Consider the following 17,840-nt stretch of genomic DNA (forward strand, 5'->3'; position numbering starts at 1 on the left):
GTTTTTTGGGTTAGAATGAGAAAAAAGTGGTTGAAAATTGAATTCTTGAGCTTTAGAGCTAAAAAATGGTGGTTAATGGTGGTTGGAAAAATTGATGATGATGTCATTTTTGTAAATAAGAAGAAATGGTTAGGGTGTATTTGGTTTTTTGTTAATTTCGAAATTAATAAAAAATTAAATAAAAATGACAATTTTGTGAATAATTCAAAAACATATGGATAGTATGAAAATTTTATTGATGAATAGTAATGACAAGAAAAAGAGGTTGGTTTTGGGTTTGACTAGAAATTGTGGGTTGGTTTTGAAAAACACCCTTAAAGATTCTCATCAAATAAATAAAAAAATCATTAGGAATATGTAAAAGCAAATGCCAAATAGGAACATAATTTTCTCTATTTATATTCGGATTTTAAGTTTTAAAATTAATAAATTAATTAATGAAAAAGACAGTGGTGAAACACTACAAAACTCTACGATTACGCATCCTGCACATTTTGTAAAAGAGTGTCGCAAAATATTCTAAATGTTCAGGAACTTTATGGCATCGTGCGTTGTGATTCGAAATAACTTACCCTGAAACTAAGTTGGTCATGCGTTGTGATTCGAAATGTGCAAGAGGCATCATACCTCTTGCACATTCTAGTTGGTCACCATTCTTAATAAACAACCGTCACCATTCTTAATAAACAACCAGAACTAAGACAGTAGGTTGCTGGCTTTAACGTGTCTGATCTAAACAACACAAATCAATACTTGGTCGCTCTTCGTCATGCAGATTCGTTTTCTATGTTACAACTTGGTACTTAAACCTAAGTTGTCAACATTATTATATTAAAATGATCGACAACATCCACCATCGTCTAAGGTTCTTTCTTTTCACAATTTGCAAAGTACCTTAGTCATAATTTATCTTCTTGCTTATGTTTAATGATTGTAATTAGCGTCAGAACTTGTTTATCATGTGGTCCCACGGGCCAGGAGACAAAAGAAAAGAGTTTTAAAAGCAAAGTAGTTGCAGGCATGAGGTTCCATGTATATAATTCGTGGGGGTAATATTTATTGTCACTATCCTATCGTTCTAGTAAAAAGAACGAGATTTTGTCGCGTACTGGTTGCTTATTACAAAACTAATGCATATTTCAGAAGTGGGTGGTGTGGTCCTAATCCTACCTTAAGTCATCCGAAGTAGAGTTAAGTCGTAGGGCGAATAATATGGGATAATAATTAACTAAAATCGAGACATAACAAAAGATACTATTTTTGTAACACAAAAGATAACAAACGATACTATTGCGAGCTGCCTATAGTCTTTAAATTTCAGTGAGATAGAGTAGTTTCAAAGCAAAGTCGTTGCATGCATGCATGATGCATGAGGTTCCATGTACTATATAATTCGTGGGGATAATATTTATTGTCACTAATATCCATAGTCTCGTTATAGTAAAAAAGAACGAGATTTTGTCGTGCATTGGTTATATTTATTACAAAACAATTGCATGAATAATTTGAAAGCTGGTAGTGTGGTCCGAGTCCTGCCTTAAGTCATCATAAGTAAAATTAACTCGTAGGTCGAATAATATAGGGTACTAATCTTTCATTGATACATTACAAGATACTATACCATATAGGATATATATCCTCAGTTAACCACATATTAAACCAAGGCTACTGCGAACTGCATCTATAGACTTTAAATTTCAGTGAAAATAAAGTAAAAGAGTATTAGTAATATTAACAAGTCTAGAAATTATGGCAAAAATAAAATAAAAGAAGATAATATGATAGATTGATATTCTCAGCAAAGATAATTCAGAGCAAAATGGATGAGGTAATAAACAGGCTAAAAGCCTAAAAAGCAGATCCAAGGCCATTAATAGAAGCTTGCATGTTAGGGTCGTAGATGGGCTAAACGGCCTGGATTGGTTCAATCCAAACCCAACGACGGATTTTGAATTCATCAGCTTTTCTCTTGATATTATATTTGTATAAATCACCCCACTAGTTCCATTCGTGGCATCCGAAAAAAAAAAAAAAAATGCAAATCACAACTCGAATATACTGACTACTACCAATTCAGCCGACACATCATCGTATCTAAAGTGGGCTTAATTTCAATTCTGTTTTTATTGCAGATCTTAAATCAAGGAATCGGGGAGGGTTGATTCTTCGACAACTGGTGAGCTTTGATTTGTAAAGCTCACTTCTTTATGGAATTTGGGATCTGAATTGCTTTTGATCTGATCGTATTGTGGATTCTAATGATTGTTTTGCTGAGTTAAAGAACATGTTTCATAGTAAAGTTGGATGTGTGTGCTTCTTGGATGATTTGATTGATGGATTTAAAGTTTCTGTTTGATTGTTCTCCCAGCTTCCTCCAATCATGTTAGAGGCACCGAGTTATCTGGTCTCAAGAGACTTACCATTAGAGAGTCCATCTGTAACTAGGCTTTAACAAAGAGGCACTTCTCAACTGCTTTGCTCACTGTTCCTTATCTGACTTCCCCTCCATCGCCTCGACGAACAGAGCCTTCCGCTCGCTTATCAAGGACAAGGGTCTGTATAGGCTGAGACGAGCAAACGGTATCGTGGAGCATGGGAAGCTTATGATCCAAACGGAGACCGTTGGCTACGTGTACCCAAAATGACATTCAACGAATGCTTCAGCTGTTCGGATAAAGAGTCTCTTGCCGTTGGTACAGAGCTTCTTTTGTTCGGTAAAGAAGTTATGTCCCATGTGATTTACAAGTATAGCGTCTTGACCCATGCGTGGACGTCTAATGAATACTCCGAGGTGCTTGGTGAGGTCGCGGTTGTAGCTGGAGGGTGTGACCCGCGTGGGAAGATATTGAACTCAGCTGAGATTTATAGCTTGGAGAGTGGGGAGTGGACGGTGATACCGAGCATGAACAAGGCGAGGAAGATGTGTTCATGGACGGGAGCTTCTATGTTGTTGGAGAGGGAAACTCGTAGATGCTTATGTGTGGTGAGGTCTATGATCTTAAGAAGAAGACATGGACATTGATACCTAACATGCTACAACAAGGAAGCAACGGAGGAGGAGATCAGCTTGTAGCTGTGGTGAAAGATGAGCTCTATTCTGCGCATTACGCTCAGCAAGAGGTGAGGAAGTATGACAAGAGGCGTAATGTATGGAACAAAGTTGGGAACTTGCCGGAGAGAGCTTCTTGGATGAACGGTTTGGGGATGGCGTTTAGGGCTTGTGGGGATAAGTTAGTGGTGGTGCCTGGTGGGTATAGGGCCTAGGGGAGTTGGAAGAAGAACAATAGAGATCAATGCTTGTGTCCCAAGGGAAGGTAAGTCTCTGCATTGGAGAGTTCTTGCTTCAAAGCCATCAGAAAGCTTTGTGTATAATTGTGTGGTTATGGGATGTTGAGGAACTTAGCGGAAAGTTATTAACTTGTTTGTTAGGATTCTTACATGGTATATCCTTCATTGTCTTTTGTGGGATTGTTGTTGTTCAGGGATAATCTGGTGGAACTGGACAAGTTTCAATAAACTTGAAGAAGATGTAATAACAAAACTCACGTTTTCTAATCTCACAACATTGTAATTTGATTTCATTATTAGCATTTCTTTTTACACAGCAGAGAGATCCCACACAAGCAGCAAAACAATACAACATCAAAGACATGAACACACACACACACACTCTAAAGTTAATAGCTTTTGAAGTTCCCTTCATTCAGATACTCCTCACCATACATAGTCTCATGCTGTTTATATCTTCTTGATTTATCAGCCTGCCAGATCAAAACAAGACTTATAAGCAATGTTCAAAAATCTCTAGACGGTAATTAGGCATTTTATAGGTGATTATTGATTACACAGACGCATAGATCGATTTTTTGAATGCCTAAACCGTTTTTGTAAAAAATCGTTCAAAAAGTTCCCACCTATGGGGACGGACGCCAACTAGACCGATTTTTAAGAGTCACATTCTGGAACTTAGAGAGAAAAATCTGCTAAAGGAGAGAGGGAGAGAGAGGATTACTCGGCTTAAGATCTTCTCGAAAGCATCAGGACCATTCTCAGCAATGTACTTCTCAGCAGCAGTTAACACATCATCTGGCTTTCTGAAGAAATCCATCTTCTTTGGCACATACCAGATGTTAATACTCTGTGGATTAACAAACACAGGTCTCACAAAGTGTTCATAGACATAAGCAGCGCCGCTAAAGTAAGGAATCACAAGCCAGCAAGTCAAGATAAGCTTCGCATATGACCAAATCGGTACCCTAGATTATTACACAACAACAACATTGTCAGCAACCGAAAGAAAGAAACTTTGGATTCGTGGTGGTGATTCAATCATCTTTTACCATTCGATGAGCTTGGCGAATGTGAGCTCGAAGAGTGTGAGTAAGGAGTAAAGGACCCAGTAAGTGAGCCATTGTTTGTCATCAGCGTGAGATTGAGTTTCAATTGCTCTCACTGAGGCATGTCTGTCCATTACAAGAAGAAGAAGGAAAGCATTAGATCAAGTAAAAGCTTTTGCCCTCTAGAGATCAATGATGAGATATGGAGAGACTTACAGTGGATAAACGAGACTAACAACAGGCCTGCAACAAGAGAATTGCGAGTAGTATCAGTACAAAGATTGGAACTTTAAACATGGGTTTTGTCTACAAAAAAATAGAAACTAGACTCTAGACTGTGATGGATTGAGCAGACTCAGAGATTTGAGAAAGGAGAGACAAGATTTGAACATTACCCAGCAAGAACATCGAAGTTCCTCAAAAGAACCTTGAGGAAACTTCCAACTCCAGATCCCATCCTCTCTCAAAGTTTGATTTTGGCTTTGAATCTGATTCTGAAAACAATACTAGTCACTGGAGATAGATTGATAGATGGGCAGAGAGAGAGAGAGAGAGCGAATAATTGTGTGGCCGACCTGTAGAAAGCTTTTGTTGGCTTTTAATGGTGGGCAAAAAAGTGTGAAAACGAGATGAGTGAATAAGTAAATAGAAAGCTACCATTAATCAAAGCTATTATGTAACTGTTGCCGACGTCAAAAAAAAAAAATAGCAATCTTTTAATTTCTTTTTGGGTAAAAATCCGTTTTAGGAAATTTGGCAAAAATGTATATGTATATTGAATAAAACTTTACTTGCACATACTTTTTTTTCTTTTGTGTTGCTAAAAAAACACATATATTATTTTTAGTGATTGATTCAAATTTTTATCATTTAAAACTTAGTTAAATAGTTAAGCTATAACATATATTAATATTTTATTTATTTACTAAAGATTAACTAATAACAATGGTTTAAACTTTAAAGTTATTTAAGTTTTACTTCTTCATTCATTTCAGGACCACTAGCAAACTACAACAGTTTCAGGGAATATCTACCAAAAGTGGAACAGTTTGGGAAAAAATCATAAAAAGAAATGTTGACAGTGGGATTTGAACCCACGCCCTTTCGGACCAGAACCTTAATCTGGCGCCTTAGACCAACTCGGCCATATCAACTTGTTGTTCAGAATTTATTGATCATTTTAGAAATCCTTTCAAACTCCGAAACCAAATCGTACATGAAAGTTCCCACCTTTTAGGGATTTCAAGTAGTAACCTTCCCCCTAAAAATGACAGAGAGATCCTTTACAGTCATAACCGCTTTCAAGCGCACTCTGTCTCTATCCAATCCACACACCGCAGCGTGCTTGAAAAGCTCGGCCTTTGCGGAAAATTCGAAGCGATGGAACAGGTTTTTGTCTATTGATTTACGGCGCAATCTTAATAACCGCATGCTCGAAGTCGAAGGTGTTTACGTCGCTGTAATGAAAAGCTACGGTAAGAAAAGGGAAAGTCCAAGAAGCAGTAAACGTCTTCGAAAGGATGGATTTTTACGAGTGCGAACCCACTGTTTTCTCTTATAACGCTATCATGAGTGTGTTGGTTGATGCTGGCTACTTTGATCGCCCCTGATGTGTACTCTTTCACTATTAGGCTTCTTAGCAATATGTCTTCTCATGGTCATGGGTGTGAGGTGAAACAAACCGTGCTTTAGCCTTGTTTAATGAGGCCTTAGGGAGAGGAGTAAAGCCTAACGTGATTCTTTACAACACACTGATCAAAGAATTGTCTAATCACGGTTTGATAAAAAGGATGTGTCTGCTCCTAAGCTTGTGTTTGAGGATGTGTTGAAGAAGAGCTGTATTACATATTATGCTTACGAACTTCTTTTTGATGGGATTAAGGCTGCGCAAGAAAAAGGGTTTCACAGTTGTAGTAGCCATGTGAATCTAGGTCCCCTGTGAGCTTTTATCCAAGACACAAAGATGTTGGAGTAGCTCTGGTCTCTTAAACATGATGTTGAGTGATGCAGCTTTCAGTTTTTTTTTTTTTTGATTCAGTTTCTTCTTTCCCTTTGTGGTAATGCTACAAGAAGCCATAGTGGAGGAACAGAACACGGTACCACTGTGAAGAAGCTGCAGGAGGTATGTAAAGCTGTACAACTTTTTGAGTACTATACCCTTTTTTTTTGTTATGTGTGAATTTGCTGGTTACAGTCTCTGTGAAGGAGATCTTACAGTGATAGAGCCCAATCTTGATTATAAATGTGTATCAAGTGACTGTAGAAAGCATGAAAGATACTGACAAATGCATTTATTTAGTTTCAATATCATACATTAGTAACTGCCATCACATAAACGACTTGTCTCAAGGAATAACTTGGCAAGTGCCTTTATTTATTAGTTTCAATCTATTATTATTCTTTGAGACATCAAATCACTAGACCAATATTTTGATCTCATTACGTGTTTGCAGCCTGCTGGAGATGCATTTGTCTATACATCTGGAGAAAGGGCACCAACCTATCACTAGGCACTTCAGCTTCTTTAATCACGGCCAGCTCTTTCAGGCTCTCTATCCAGTTGTATAATGTTGGAGTGTTCACTGGATCAATGATCCCTACACCGAACAGTTCATGATAATCTTTGTGGGATCCAAAAGTAGAGATAATGATGATGTCCAAAAGCCCGACATCATCATTCTCTCTGATGATTTTATTCGGGAAATGCTTCTTTAGTCCTTCTTCAAGAACTTTGAACCTCTCTCTAGCCTCTTCTATAGCCTTTTCTTGAGCTTCACCTTCTTGAAACAGAACTTTACGCATGACCTCAATCACCTGCAACAAGAAACAATCATTCATTCATGCAATAACCATATCAATTTTCTGGCGAGAGATCTGGTACAACACCTGTTCGTTGATGTAGCTGACCCAGAACCGGACCTGGGCCCTTTCATAAGAATCCTCTGGCAAGAGACGAGGAGAATTCTTCCACGTTTCATCGATATATTCAAGAATCACTTGTGATTCAGCCACTGGTTTACCATCATGGACAAGAAGAGGAACCTTCTTGTGAACAGGGTTGAGTTGAACTAGCGACTCCGTCTTGTTGCTTAGATCTTCTTCCACGTACTCGTAGAGTATACCCTTAAGTTTAAGGGCGATTTCGACTCTCTTTGAGTATGTGCTTGCCCACATCCCATGTAGTGTCACTTTGCTCTTGTTCTCCTCCATTGTTTTTCTTTCCTTCTATACTTCTTGGGGATTGTCCTCTTTATAGAGTTTTGAGACGTGAGTGTCTTTGCTTTGGATTGTGTTTGTCTTGTTCATCAAGCCTATTGGGGTGTTTATTTTATCTTTTGTTCAAAGTGACTTTGAAGTTTGAATTATTCAATAGATATGATGTGACAACATTCGAACTTATTGAATGAAGGATTTGTTTATTAGACATATATTCAAGACTGGTAAAATAGAGTTTAATATTCAAATTTCTTTGACTGTGTTGCCGCCCAAGAAAATGAAAATCATAAAACAATAACTAGAGTACTGTTCTAGAACTGTCCGAGAGCCTCTGATCATTCAAACGACAAGGCTGTCTCCCACACTGCAAGCAATCTCAACTTCAGTCTCCAATTACTTTCAACTGTTATGTCAGAGCTTGGGGAAGACTTGTGCATTCAATGTCTGAACATTCTACATTTTCCCCCAAACACGAGAGAAAAAGGAATGGTGCAATCAGAACTTTTACCAGTAATCACGGCATGAACAGGAACCATCCTTGAACGAATGGAAGCGGCTTCTGTCTCTGACCACAATCTCTACTCCATAAACTCTCGAGGTCAGCTTCATCACAGCGTGACAATCTCTGCAAATTCTCAGATTCTTTACTATCCTGATACTTGCTCCTTGGGGAAATCTAGCTAGAGCAAATGCAAGTGCAAGCTTCTCACTGTGTTTACTCACTTGATCCTCCTTTTCTTCTTCTTCTATATCATACAAAGCATTTGCAACTTCCGGGGCATACCCAGCTTCATCTTTAAGCCTCAAGATGATTTCCTTTAGCTTCTCGTGGGCCTCTGTAATGATTCTTCCCTTCTTTTTCTCACCGGCAGTGAACTTGTACATGGCTTTATCAACCTCAACCAAGCTCCAACCAGTTACCTTCTTGATCTTATTCACAATCATTGACTTTCTGATAGAAGCAACGTCCTTCCATTTACCAGAAGTAGCATAAACATTCGACAAAAGAACAAGATCACCAGGGTTGTTTGGGTCAAGCTCATTAAGCTTGTGTTTAACTTCCTCGGCCAGCTCTGTATCCCCATGACTACTGCAAGCGCCGAGAAGAGTGCGCCACACAACAGCAGTTGGTGGAACTGGCATTTGGCATATGAAACTGTAAGCCTTTTGGAGTTTTCCAGATCGGCCATATAAATCAACCATGCAACCATAGTGTTCAATCTCTGGTTTTATGTTGTAAACTCTCTTCATCTTAGAGAAGTAATCTTCACCTTCTCTGATCAGTCCAGCGTGACTGCAAGCATACAGAAGCGAAACGAAAGATATCTTGTCAGGGGTAACGCTAGACTCAGTCATTTCATTGAAGAGTCTAATAGCTTCTTCACCGTGACCATACATTGCTAATCCCGCAATCATTGAAGTCCAAGACACAATGCTCTTCTTCTCTGGCATACTTTCAAAGACTAACCTAGCTAATGAGACATCACCGCACCTAGAATACATATCGATAAGCGCATTGTTCACCGAGACTATCCAACTATACCCTGCTTTATCTACAAACCCGTGTAACGCCTTCCCAAACTCAAACGCCCCAGACTGGGAACATGCAGAGAGAACTCCACTCAGGCTTACTTCATTTGGTCTCATCTCTGCACGTAGAAGCTCCCTGAAACAAGAGAAAGCCTCATGGAAGCTACCGTTATGCGCAAACCCGACAATCATAGTGCTCCAAGAGACATCATCCTTGCTAGGCATATCCGAAAACAAACGTTTAGCACTCTCAACCTCTCCGGCTTTAGTGTAACCAGCGAGCATCACGTTCCACGACATCTGATCCCTCACACTCATCTCACCAAAGATCTCCTCGGCTCCCGCAACGTCATTCCCCCTGAAACAGGCCGTGACCACAGCATTCCACGCAACTAAATTCCGTTTAGGCATTTCATCGAACAACTTGCGAGCAAACTCCACGCACCCGCATTCCCCGTACAGACCGATCAAGGTAGTGGCGACGAACATATGCGAACCCAACCCATGCTTCAAAGCTTGACAATGCAACTGAAACCCAGTTCCCAAAGACCCGAAACTCGCCGCCGCCTTGATTACAAACGCGAAGGAGAAGCTGTCCGGAAAGATCCGAGCTTTCCTCATCATCTCAACAAACACGGAGATGGAGCTCTGCGGGTTGTCGGATTGTGAGTACCCTCGGACGAGAGTGTTGAACATGAAGGCGTCAGGGCGAGGATAAGAGAGCAACAGACGGCGAGCGTAGGGTAAAGCGCCGGGGATGGAGATGGAACATTGTAGGATGAGTTTTCCGGTGAAGTAGGAATCGGTGTCGAGGCCGGATTTGATGAAGGAGGCATGGATTTGGGTTAGTGCTCTCAAGGTCTTGCAGCTAGTGAGGAGAGAGTTGTGATGGTGTAGTGCAATAGACATTGTCTAAAAGAGACAGTGGCAAAGTAACTAACTTACACACAAAACTCGATGAAGTCTTGTCTGTTTGTTTGTAGTCATGACCTTTGTAGGAGTCTTGTAAAAAAGACTTAGAGATGGTGAGAGTTGCTCATTGGCATCGCATAGAGATGTCAATTGGACGGGTTGGGCGGGTTTGGGTGTGTCCGAATGGGCTTCATTTTTTTGCTGGACATTTTTGGTCCAAACCCAAATAGTACCATGTCCAAATTGGACCATAACCAAATAAGACCATTATTTGTTGGGCTATCTATGGACGGTCCACACGCCCACTTAGTGTAAATAATATAATTTCGAGTTTTGAAGATGTAAAACACACAAGTTTTCACACAAGATCATGTTTTAACCTTAAATATGTCATAGACTTAACATTCATGTTTTAAACTTATGTTTTAAAGATGAAAAGTTGAAAACACACAGACAAGTTCACACAAACCAAACACACAACAAGTTCACACAAACAAGCTTAAATATGTTATAGACTTAACATTCATGTGTTTAAACTTATGCATTCTTCCTCTTCTTCTTCTTTCTTCCACCTTCTTCTTCTTCTTCTTCTTCTTCTTCTTCTTCTTCTTCTTCTTCTTCTTCTTCTTCTTCTTCTTCTTCAATGTCACCTTTCTTTTCTTCTTCATCTTCGGAATCACCTAACACATCAACAAGAAGTCAAGAGTCAAGACCATATCATGATCACTACTATTTTTCCTAGTTCCCACTTTAACCGAATATCTAGCTAAGCTAACATCGGTTCAAGATCACAAGATCACAAGGCATTTCACAAGGCATTTCACAAGACATTTCACATAGCCGAAACAAGTGGCATTTCACATAACCGAAACAAGTAAAAGATGATCACTACTATTCTTCCTAGTTCCTAGTTCAAGAAACAAGTAAAAGATGAGATGAGATGACTTACTCATCGGTTCAAACCCACGGATCCAGTTCCTTGTACAGATGAGAGCTTGTACATTGGATGGTAGTAGTCGGCTTCTGTACTTGGTAAGGACCCGGCTTCCAGCACTAAAAGATGACTCTGAAGAAACAGTTGTAATGGGAATGCAAAGCACATCAAACGCCATACGAGACAATTCCTTAAACCGGGCTTTATTGTTTTTCCAGTATTTTAAGACATCTAGTTTCGGAAAGGTAGCCATGTCCATGGGCGGTTCAGCCAAGTAGATATCTAAAGCTGTTTTCCCTTCTTCTGCATTTTGAGTAATGAATGCATAAAACCCCTGCATTATAAACATGAAAAAGTGATTAAGAGCTATACAAAGTAGCAAACCACTAACTAATGATTGACTACTTACACCATAACCAGCTGGTAAGCTATTCTCCAATGTGGTTTCTGAAGTTGTTGCTGTCGTGGTCTTAGTAGTCTTCTTATACACTCGAAACAGCTTCTCTATCTTCTTACGGATACGATCTACTTTAGACTTGCTTGTTGATGGGTTTAGAGTGCTATAACAGTATTCTAAGCACTTGAACTTCAACCTTGGATCCAAGACAGCAGCAATTGCAAGTATGTCACTGTAATCCTCCCAATATTTGTCGAATTTTAGCTTCATGATCTTCACCATTTCACGTATTGCCTCATCCTCTGAAGCCGCATGATATATCAACCAAGTTTCTATTTTCCACACATGCATAAAGTACAGGTTGGCAGTAGGGTATGAAGAGCCTGAAATCAGCTTTGTCATCTCAGCAAATGGAGACAAAAACTAATTGATGAGTGCTGCTCTTGACCATTCCAATTCTGAAGGAAAAAATTGTAGCTTGGCTCAACTTCAGAGAGATTACGCAATGCATCTTTAAACTTAATAGCTCTAGACAACATCGAGTAGGTCGAGTTCCACCTCGTGGCCACATCCAAAATAAGACCAGCATTGTTCTTATTCTGAATGCGAACAGTTTCCACACAAGCTTCAAACATCTTCTCCCTAGACTCTGAACCTTTTACAAACTTCACACTGTCCCTAATCTTCTCTAGAGCTTCACCAATCACTGACAATCCATCTTGAACAATCAAGTTCAAGATGTGTGCCGCGCATCTTACATGCATAAATTCACCATCACACACCAAATTTCTGCGAAGCTGTCTCTTTATAAATCCTTGCATGTTATCATTTGAAGTAGTGTTGTCCACCGTTATAGTAAACACCTTCTTATCCAAGCCCCATTCCTTCAATATCTCCATTAACTTCATTGCAATGCTTGAACCAGTGTGAGGTGGAGGAAACACACAAAATGACACTATCTTCGCTTGTAGCTTCCCGTTTGTGTCAAGATAGTGAGCTGTCAGACATAAGTAACCCTCTACTGTGATTGCTCTCCAAAGATCAGTGGTGAAGCTGATCCTACCAGGAACTTCACTCAATACCTTCCTAAGATGGGCTTTCTCCTTCTCAAAAATCCTAAACACATCAGACACAGCCGTATTTCTACTCCAAAATTCAATACTTGAATTCGCATAAGCAAGAGCATCTCTCACCCTCCTATACTCAACAACTGCATACGGAAGATTATGCTCTATTATAGCAAGAGCCATCATATCACGGAAGACAACCATATCCAGCTTCCTATTACTTCCAGGTGTACATCCATGAGTCTTTGAACACCGTTTCGAATGACGCAGCATGGTATTAGTTCCATTCCTACCTAGACTAAGTTGTAGGGTTGATTGCAATGATTGCACTTAACATTATGGGTTCCATCAGGCAACTTATCTCCTACAATACTAAAATTCTTCCAACATATCGAGTGTCTGCGTTTACCTCTATTCTGAGCAGCAGTCTGAGCAACACTCGTTATAGAATCAGCTTGTGCATTCTGATCATCTTCATTCTCAGCCATTACATCTTCAACACTCAAATAATCATCATCGTACAGGTTCAAAGTATCATTCATCTACACAAAAGAAAACAAAACGATTCATCAATCATCACTAATATCAGTAGCAAAGAGTTCACAAAACGATTCATCAATCATCACTATATACTAAATGACAAAAGCAAACTTGCCTTTAGTGATTCTCGTAGTAGTAGACAGTTCTGAAAAGACCCAAGTGGTAACCTTTGAGAAAGCTCTGTTACACCAATCACCGATCCATCTAACACATAACCCATAACACAAAATCAGTAGATGATACGAATCAGTAGCTTAGCTAGAATCACAAGTGAAAACCCACAGTGAAAACCCATAACACAAATCACAAGTTCACAACCGCGACTCTAAAGCTAAAATCGAAATGTACATACCGCGACTTTAGCGACGCGGAGGAGAGCGAGCTCAGCCTTGAGAATTGAGATCCTAAAGCTTCACCGATCCATCTGAATATTTAACATATAACACGAATCAGTAGCTAATAATCAAAACGGTCTTGACAAAACCCATAACACAAACCCATAACATAACACGAAATCTAACCTTAAGCTTCAGAGATGGTGAAAGCGAAGAAGAATCGAAGAAGAATCAAAGAAGGAGAAGGAGAATCGAAGAAATCGCCAAAGGAGAATCGAAATCGCCAAAGGAGAATCGAAGAAATCGATGAAACCGAAGATTTGCGTTTTCTCCCAATTTTCTAAACCCTAGACATTTAAGTCTATTGGGCCGTCTGTTGTCCAAGTGGTAAAGCCCAGCTTAGACCATGGATGTAATTGGGCTAGCCCGTTTGGACAACATTTAATTCTGGTCCAATATGGATCTGACCATTTCGGGCCATATTGATTTGGACACGGGCTGCCCATTAATAGCCGGCCCATTTGACATTGCTAGCATCGCATGCTTCTGAGTGAGTGCATTGATGTGAAATGATACATTATTCCATAGAGTTTATCTTGAAGGAATCGGTATAGCGATATCTCATATCTCTAATTGATCGAGTGAACACTCCGGCTTTATACAACTGGATAGAGCGCCTGCAAGAGCTGACCGTGATGAAAAAAACTGAAGTGCCTTGTACTAGTAGTGTTGCAGACAAGACTGGAATCATCTAAACAATTTTATAATGGTTTAAACTGATTTGAATCACATAATCAATTTTTTAAAATTCATTTCGGTTTGTTATTTAGACTAGTTTTAGAACTATGGTTTTAGCTACTGGCTATCATCAGTGGAGAAATCACCGCCAACGCAAACTTTCAAAGCAATCATAACTTAAGGTCTTTATTTGCGAGGTTTATGGTTCATATCAGGCCTGAAAATTTTATCCGAGATCCGATCTGAAAATCCGGATATCCAGAGGAACCGAATCCGGATCTGGATAGTAAAATGTTGGATCCGTAAAAGCCGGATCCGGATCTGGATATCTTGATTTTTTAGTCCGGATATTCGGATCCGTAAGTTTTATTAATAACTATTTCAAAAATAGTAATATCTATATATAAAAACTAATTTTATTTAATATATTATCATTTTTATAATAGTATATATAAATTTTATGTAAATTTTATGCATAGAAATAATTAAAACATTATATATATTTTTATTTTTAAATTATTGTTAATATTTTATATATATTAATATTATTATTTTTATTTATTTTAAGGATCGAGATCCGAATCTAGATATCCGTCGATATTACAATTTTTAGAAGGATATCCGACGCTCGGATATCTGAGAACCCCAGATCCGGATAATGATAGTAAAATTATGGATTCGCTGGATAAGGATTCGGATCCGAATACTTTAAAATTACCCGGATACCCGATCCGTTCCAGGCCTAGTTCATATTGTGTATGGGGTTGTTTATGACGTTTGACATTCTTCATGGATAAGAACGCAATATATGAAATATATTTGGACTGCTGCTGAAAATTTCTGAGATTTTTTCCCAACGCCTTTGACGAGAAGCAAAATCAACACGTCTGGTGGTTCTGGGTTCTAAAGTCTCAACCTTTGAATTGTCGCTTCCTACCAAATCTTCGAAAAGCCTCTAACTTTATTGTATTATCCATCCTCTCCTCTGCTTCCATGGCTGCTTCAGCTGCTTTCTCTGTATCCTCACCACCTCTCGTACCCTCTTCCTGCAAAATTCGAAGACCGTTTCTCTTGCTTGGTTCAAAAAGCTTCAAACCCGTTTCGGTTAGAGCTTCTGTCGGAAACCCCTCGATCTCCATCGATGACAAAGTTTCAGTCCAAACTAAGGTTAGTTAGTGTTTTGTCTGATCGTCTCAGTTTCAGTTTAAAATTTGATCATTTGACTTCGTTAAGAGATTACTAAAAATGGTATAATCGTATTGGGTTCTCTAGAATATAGTTTTTGGAAGAAGAGATTGATGAAAGTTATGATCTTTACGGAACAATCTTTAGTTTGTTGGTTTCATGTTGTTCTGTTTTGAAAGCTTGATCATATTTGACTTTAAAGTGAGATGTATTGGATGCTCTATCAATTGACTTGAGATCGATGTTGTTTATTTGAAACCAGGATTGAAAAGTTATGATCTTCATGGAATAATCGTTAGTTTATTGCTTTCGTTGTTGTTCTGTTTCAGACAAGCAAGTGGCAGTGGAAGTTCAAGGGAAACTCGATTGGTATACACTACGAGGAGCATGAGGGAGAGAAGAGTGAATCAGCTAAGAATATCCTGATGATACCAACGATATCAGATGTTAGCACCGTGGAGGAGTGGAGATCTGTGGCTAGAAACATTGTGCAGCGTGATGGGGAAGTTAATTGGCGTGCAACTATTGTAGATTGGCCTGGTCTTGGTTACTCTGATAAACTTAAGATGGATTACGACACAGATGTCATGGAGAGGTTTGTGGTTGACTTCATGAACTCACCTGAGAGCCCAATGAGCCATGCAGGTTAGTGTAAAGCTTTATATGAACTGCTTCCATGACTTTAGTACGATATGGAAACTGATTCATGTAGACTAGTTATATCTATATTTGACATGGTTCTAAATGTCAATCTAGGTGGCAAATCGGTCCTAACCGAAACGATTTATACTACCCAAATCTGTTCGATCTAAATGAGTCTAAATATGTTAAATTAAGTAGTAATGTTAGTACAAATCTACAATTTTTCTAATTTCTTTTGTTTTGAATATCTAATTTTGATAATTTATCAAAATAATTTTATAACTAAACTCAAAAACTAAAATATCTTGTATAAATGTGAAATATATATGAAATAAATTAATAATTTGTTAACGTCCAAGCTCTGAATAGTCTGCCTTGCCTAGCTGGTCTTCTACAAAGCGACTAGTTACAGCCTAGTGATTTCTGGAACATTGGTTATACATGAGCTTATATGTGTGTTAGAATTATGTAGCTTAAGCTTATTTTGAGACCATGTGTATGGGAATGAATGCTTATATCTTGACATGATGTCAAAACGAAACAGGTAATGATGATATAGTAATCATTGGAGGAGGACATGCAGCAACACTAGCAGTACGTGCTACCCAACGTGGGCTACTAAAACCATCAGCTATTGCTGCTGTTGCACCTACTTGGGCTGGACCTCTCCCTATTGTGTTTGGCCGTGACTCTTCCATGGTGACAAGGTCTGTTGCTTTCATTAAGTCCTCCTGTCTTAGTCCTGTCTTGATTGACCTGGTTTCTGTCCCAACAGGTATGGTCTCCTAAGAGGAACACTAAGAGCACCTGGTGTTGGTTGGATGATGTACAACATGCTAGTGAGCAACGAGAAATCAATCGAGTCTCAATACAAATCCCATGTTTATGCAGACCAAAGCAACGTGACTGACGCCATAATCCAAAGCAGATACGAGTTAACAAAGCAGAAGGGATCACGCTACGTCCCTGCAGCTTTCTTAACGGGTTTACTCGACCCGGTTTCATCCAGGGATGAGTTTCTCCAGCTGTTTGCTGATTTGGAAGGGAAACTTCCGGTTATGGTGATGTCAACGAAAGGAGCTCCAAAGAGATCAAAAGCTGAGATGGAGGCACTTAGAGGAGCCAAAGGAGTTTGCAAATTTGTGGAGGTTGAAGGTGCACTCTTGCCTCAAGAAGAGTATCCTTCTCTTGTTGCTCAAGAGCTCTACAACTTCTTGCAAGAGACCAATGCTTCTTCCTCGTAAGTTCACTATGTGAGCCCAGGCCCATACATAGTTTATTGATTGTTTGGTACTACACTTAAAACGTCCTACTATATTGTTTTGTTTTCTAGTTTCTACCATGTTCTTATCTTATAAAAGTACAACTTTCTTGCAATAATTTAGCTTATTTATTGTTCAGTATTTTCTTCGAGTTTTATGTAAAAGCAATTGAATAGAAACGAAAATATTAGAAGTATAAATCCCACCATGGATCCAAGATCATAATAAATAGATTCTGATACAACAGTTACTGAGTTGCAACAGTTTCTGTATCATGGACCCAAGTTCTGTGAATGCTACGTACGTTCATCACAAGCCATTCATTTAGCCGACGTGGACTTGGGCCTCAGTCCATTATTTCAATGAGCCAATTGCGTATCCAAAACTGACTTAGACCATTTATTTCTTTTACTTTTTTTTTGAACACTTTATATCTTTTACTTTTGTATTTTGCAAATGTATAACTAAATTAAACAAATTCCTATCATTATAAAGTTTTCTTATAATTATATATTATCATGAATTCGATCAAGCAATCTATATATAATAGCAAACCCAAATTCTGTACTTCGTGATATCATCATTTTTTATAGGAAACAAAAATTTCAATCCAATTATCAGAAATTTCTTATTTTTATGATCTAAAGGACATAAAACACTTTTGCTGATGTCATCAAAAAAATTATATTTGACAACTCTTCTTTGAACAGTTATCTATTTAAGTAACACATCCCTTAACAAACAT

The 17,840-nt window shown here is 38.7% G+C and overlaps 4 protein-coding genes, 1 non-coding gene and 1 pseudogene across 5 annotated transcripts; 2 read left to right on the top strand and 4 right to left on the bottom strand.

The window, feature by feature from the left end:
* Positions 1–2,380: 2,380 nt before the first annotated feature.
* On the top strand, positions 2,381–3,581 carry LOC106430250 (annotated as a pseudogene).
* LOC106430280 (HVA22-like protein a) lies at positions 3,534–4,978 on the bottom strand. Its single transcript, XM_013871048.3, has 5 exons — positions 4,733–4,978; positions 4,554–4,580; positions 4,341–4,463; positions 4,013–4,256; positions 3,534–3,761 (listed from the first exon to the last, which is right to left on the bottom strand). Exons 1-5 carry the CDS (start codon positions 4,792–4,794, stop codon positions 3,678–3,680), a joined length of 540 nt encoding a protein of 179 aa, XP_013726502.1. The 5' UTR covers positions 4,795–4,978; the 3' UTR covers positions 3,534–3,677.
* Positions 4,979–5,410: 432 nt separating this feature from the next.
* Positions 5,411–5,491, bottom strand: TRNAL-AAG. Its single transcript has one exon. It is a non-coding gene; the product is annotated as a tRNA-Leu (tRNA).
* A 1,122-nt stretch (positions 5,492–6,613) lies between these two features.
* LOC106430242 (glutathione S-transferase U10) lies at positions 6,614–7,587 on the bottom strand. The gene is made up of 2 exons (XM_013871007.3): positions 7,224–7,587; positions 6,614–7,151 (listed from the first exon to the last, which is right to left on the bottom strand). The coding sequence occupies exons 1-2, from the start codon at positions 7,545–7,547 to the stop codon at positions 6,777–6,779; spliced, it is 699 nt and encodes a 232-aa protein (XP_013726461.1). The 5' UTR covers positions 7,548–7,587; the 3' UTR covers positions 6,614–6,776.
* Positions 7,588–7,713: 126 nt separating this feature from the next.
* LOC106430241 (pentatricopeptide repeat-containing protein At1g74630) lies at positions 7,714–10,128 on the bottom strand. Its single transcript, XM_013871004.3, has one exon. The coding sequence runs from the start codon at positions 9,990–9,992 to the stop codon at positions 8,058–8,060; it is 1,935 nt and encodes a 644-aa protein (XP_013726458.1). The 5' UTR covers positions 9,993–10,128; the 3' UTR covers positions 7,714–8,057.
* Positions 10,129–14,837: 4,709 nt separating this feature from the next.
* LOC106430277 lies at positions 14,838–17,236 on the top strand. The gene is made up of 4 exons (XM_013871041.3): positions 14,838–15,173; positions 15,521–15,836; positions 16,378–16,540; positions 16,609–17,236. The coding sequence occupies exons 1-4, from the start codon at positions 15,000–15,002 to the stop codon at positions 17,075–17,077; spliced, it is 1,122 nt and encodes a 373-aa protein (XP_013726495.1). The 5' UTR covers positions 14,838–14,999; the 3' UTR covers positions 17,078–17,236.
* Positions 17,237–17,840: the final 604 nt, after the last annotated feature.

The sequence above is a fragment of the Brassica napus genome, chromosome C2 (assembly GCF_020379485.1).
Source record: "Brassica napus cultivar Da-Ae chromosome C2, Da-Ae, whole genome shotgun sequence".
Classification (NCBI taxonomy): Eukaryota; Viridiplantae; Streptophyta; class Magnoliopsida; order Brassicales; family Brassicaceae; genus Brassica; species Brassica napus.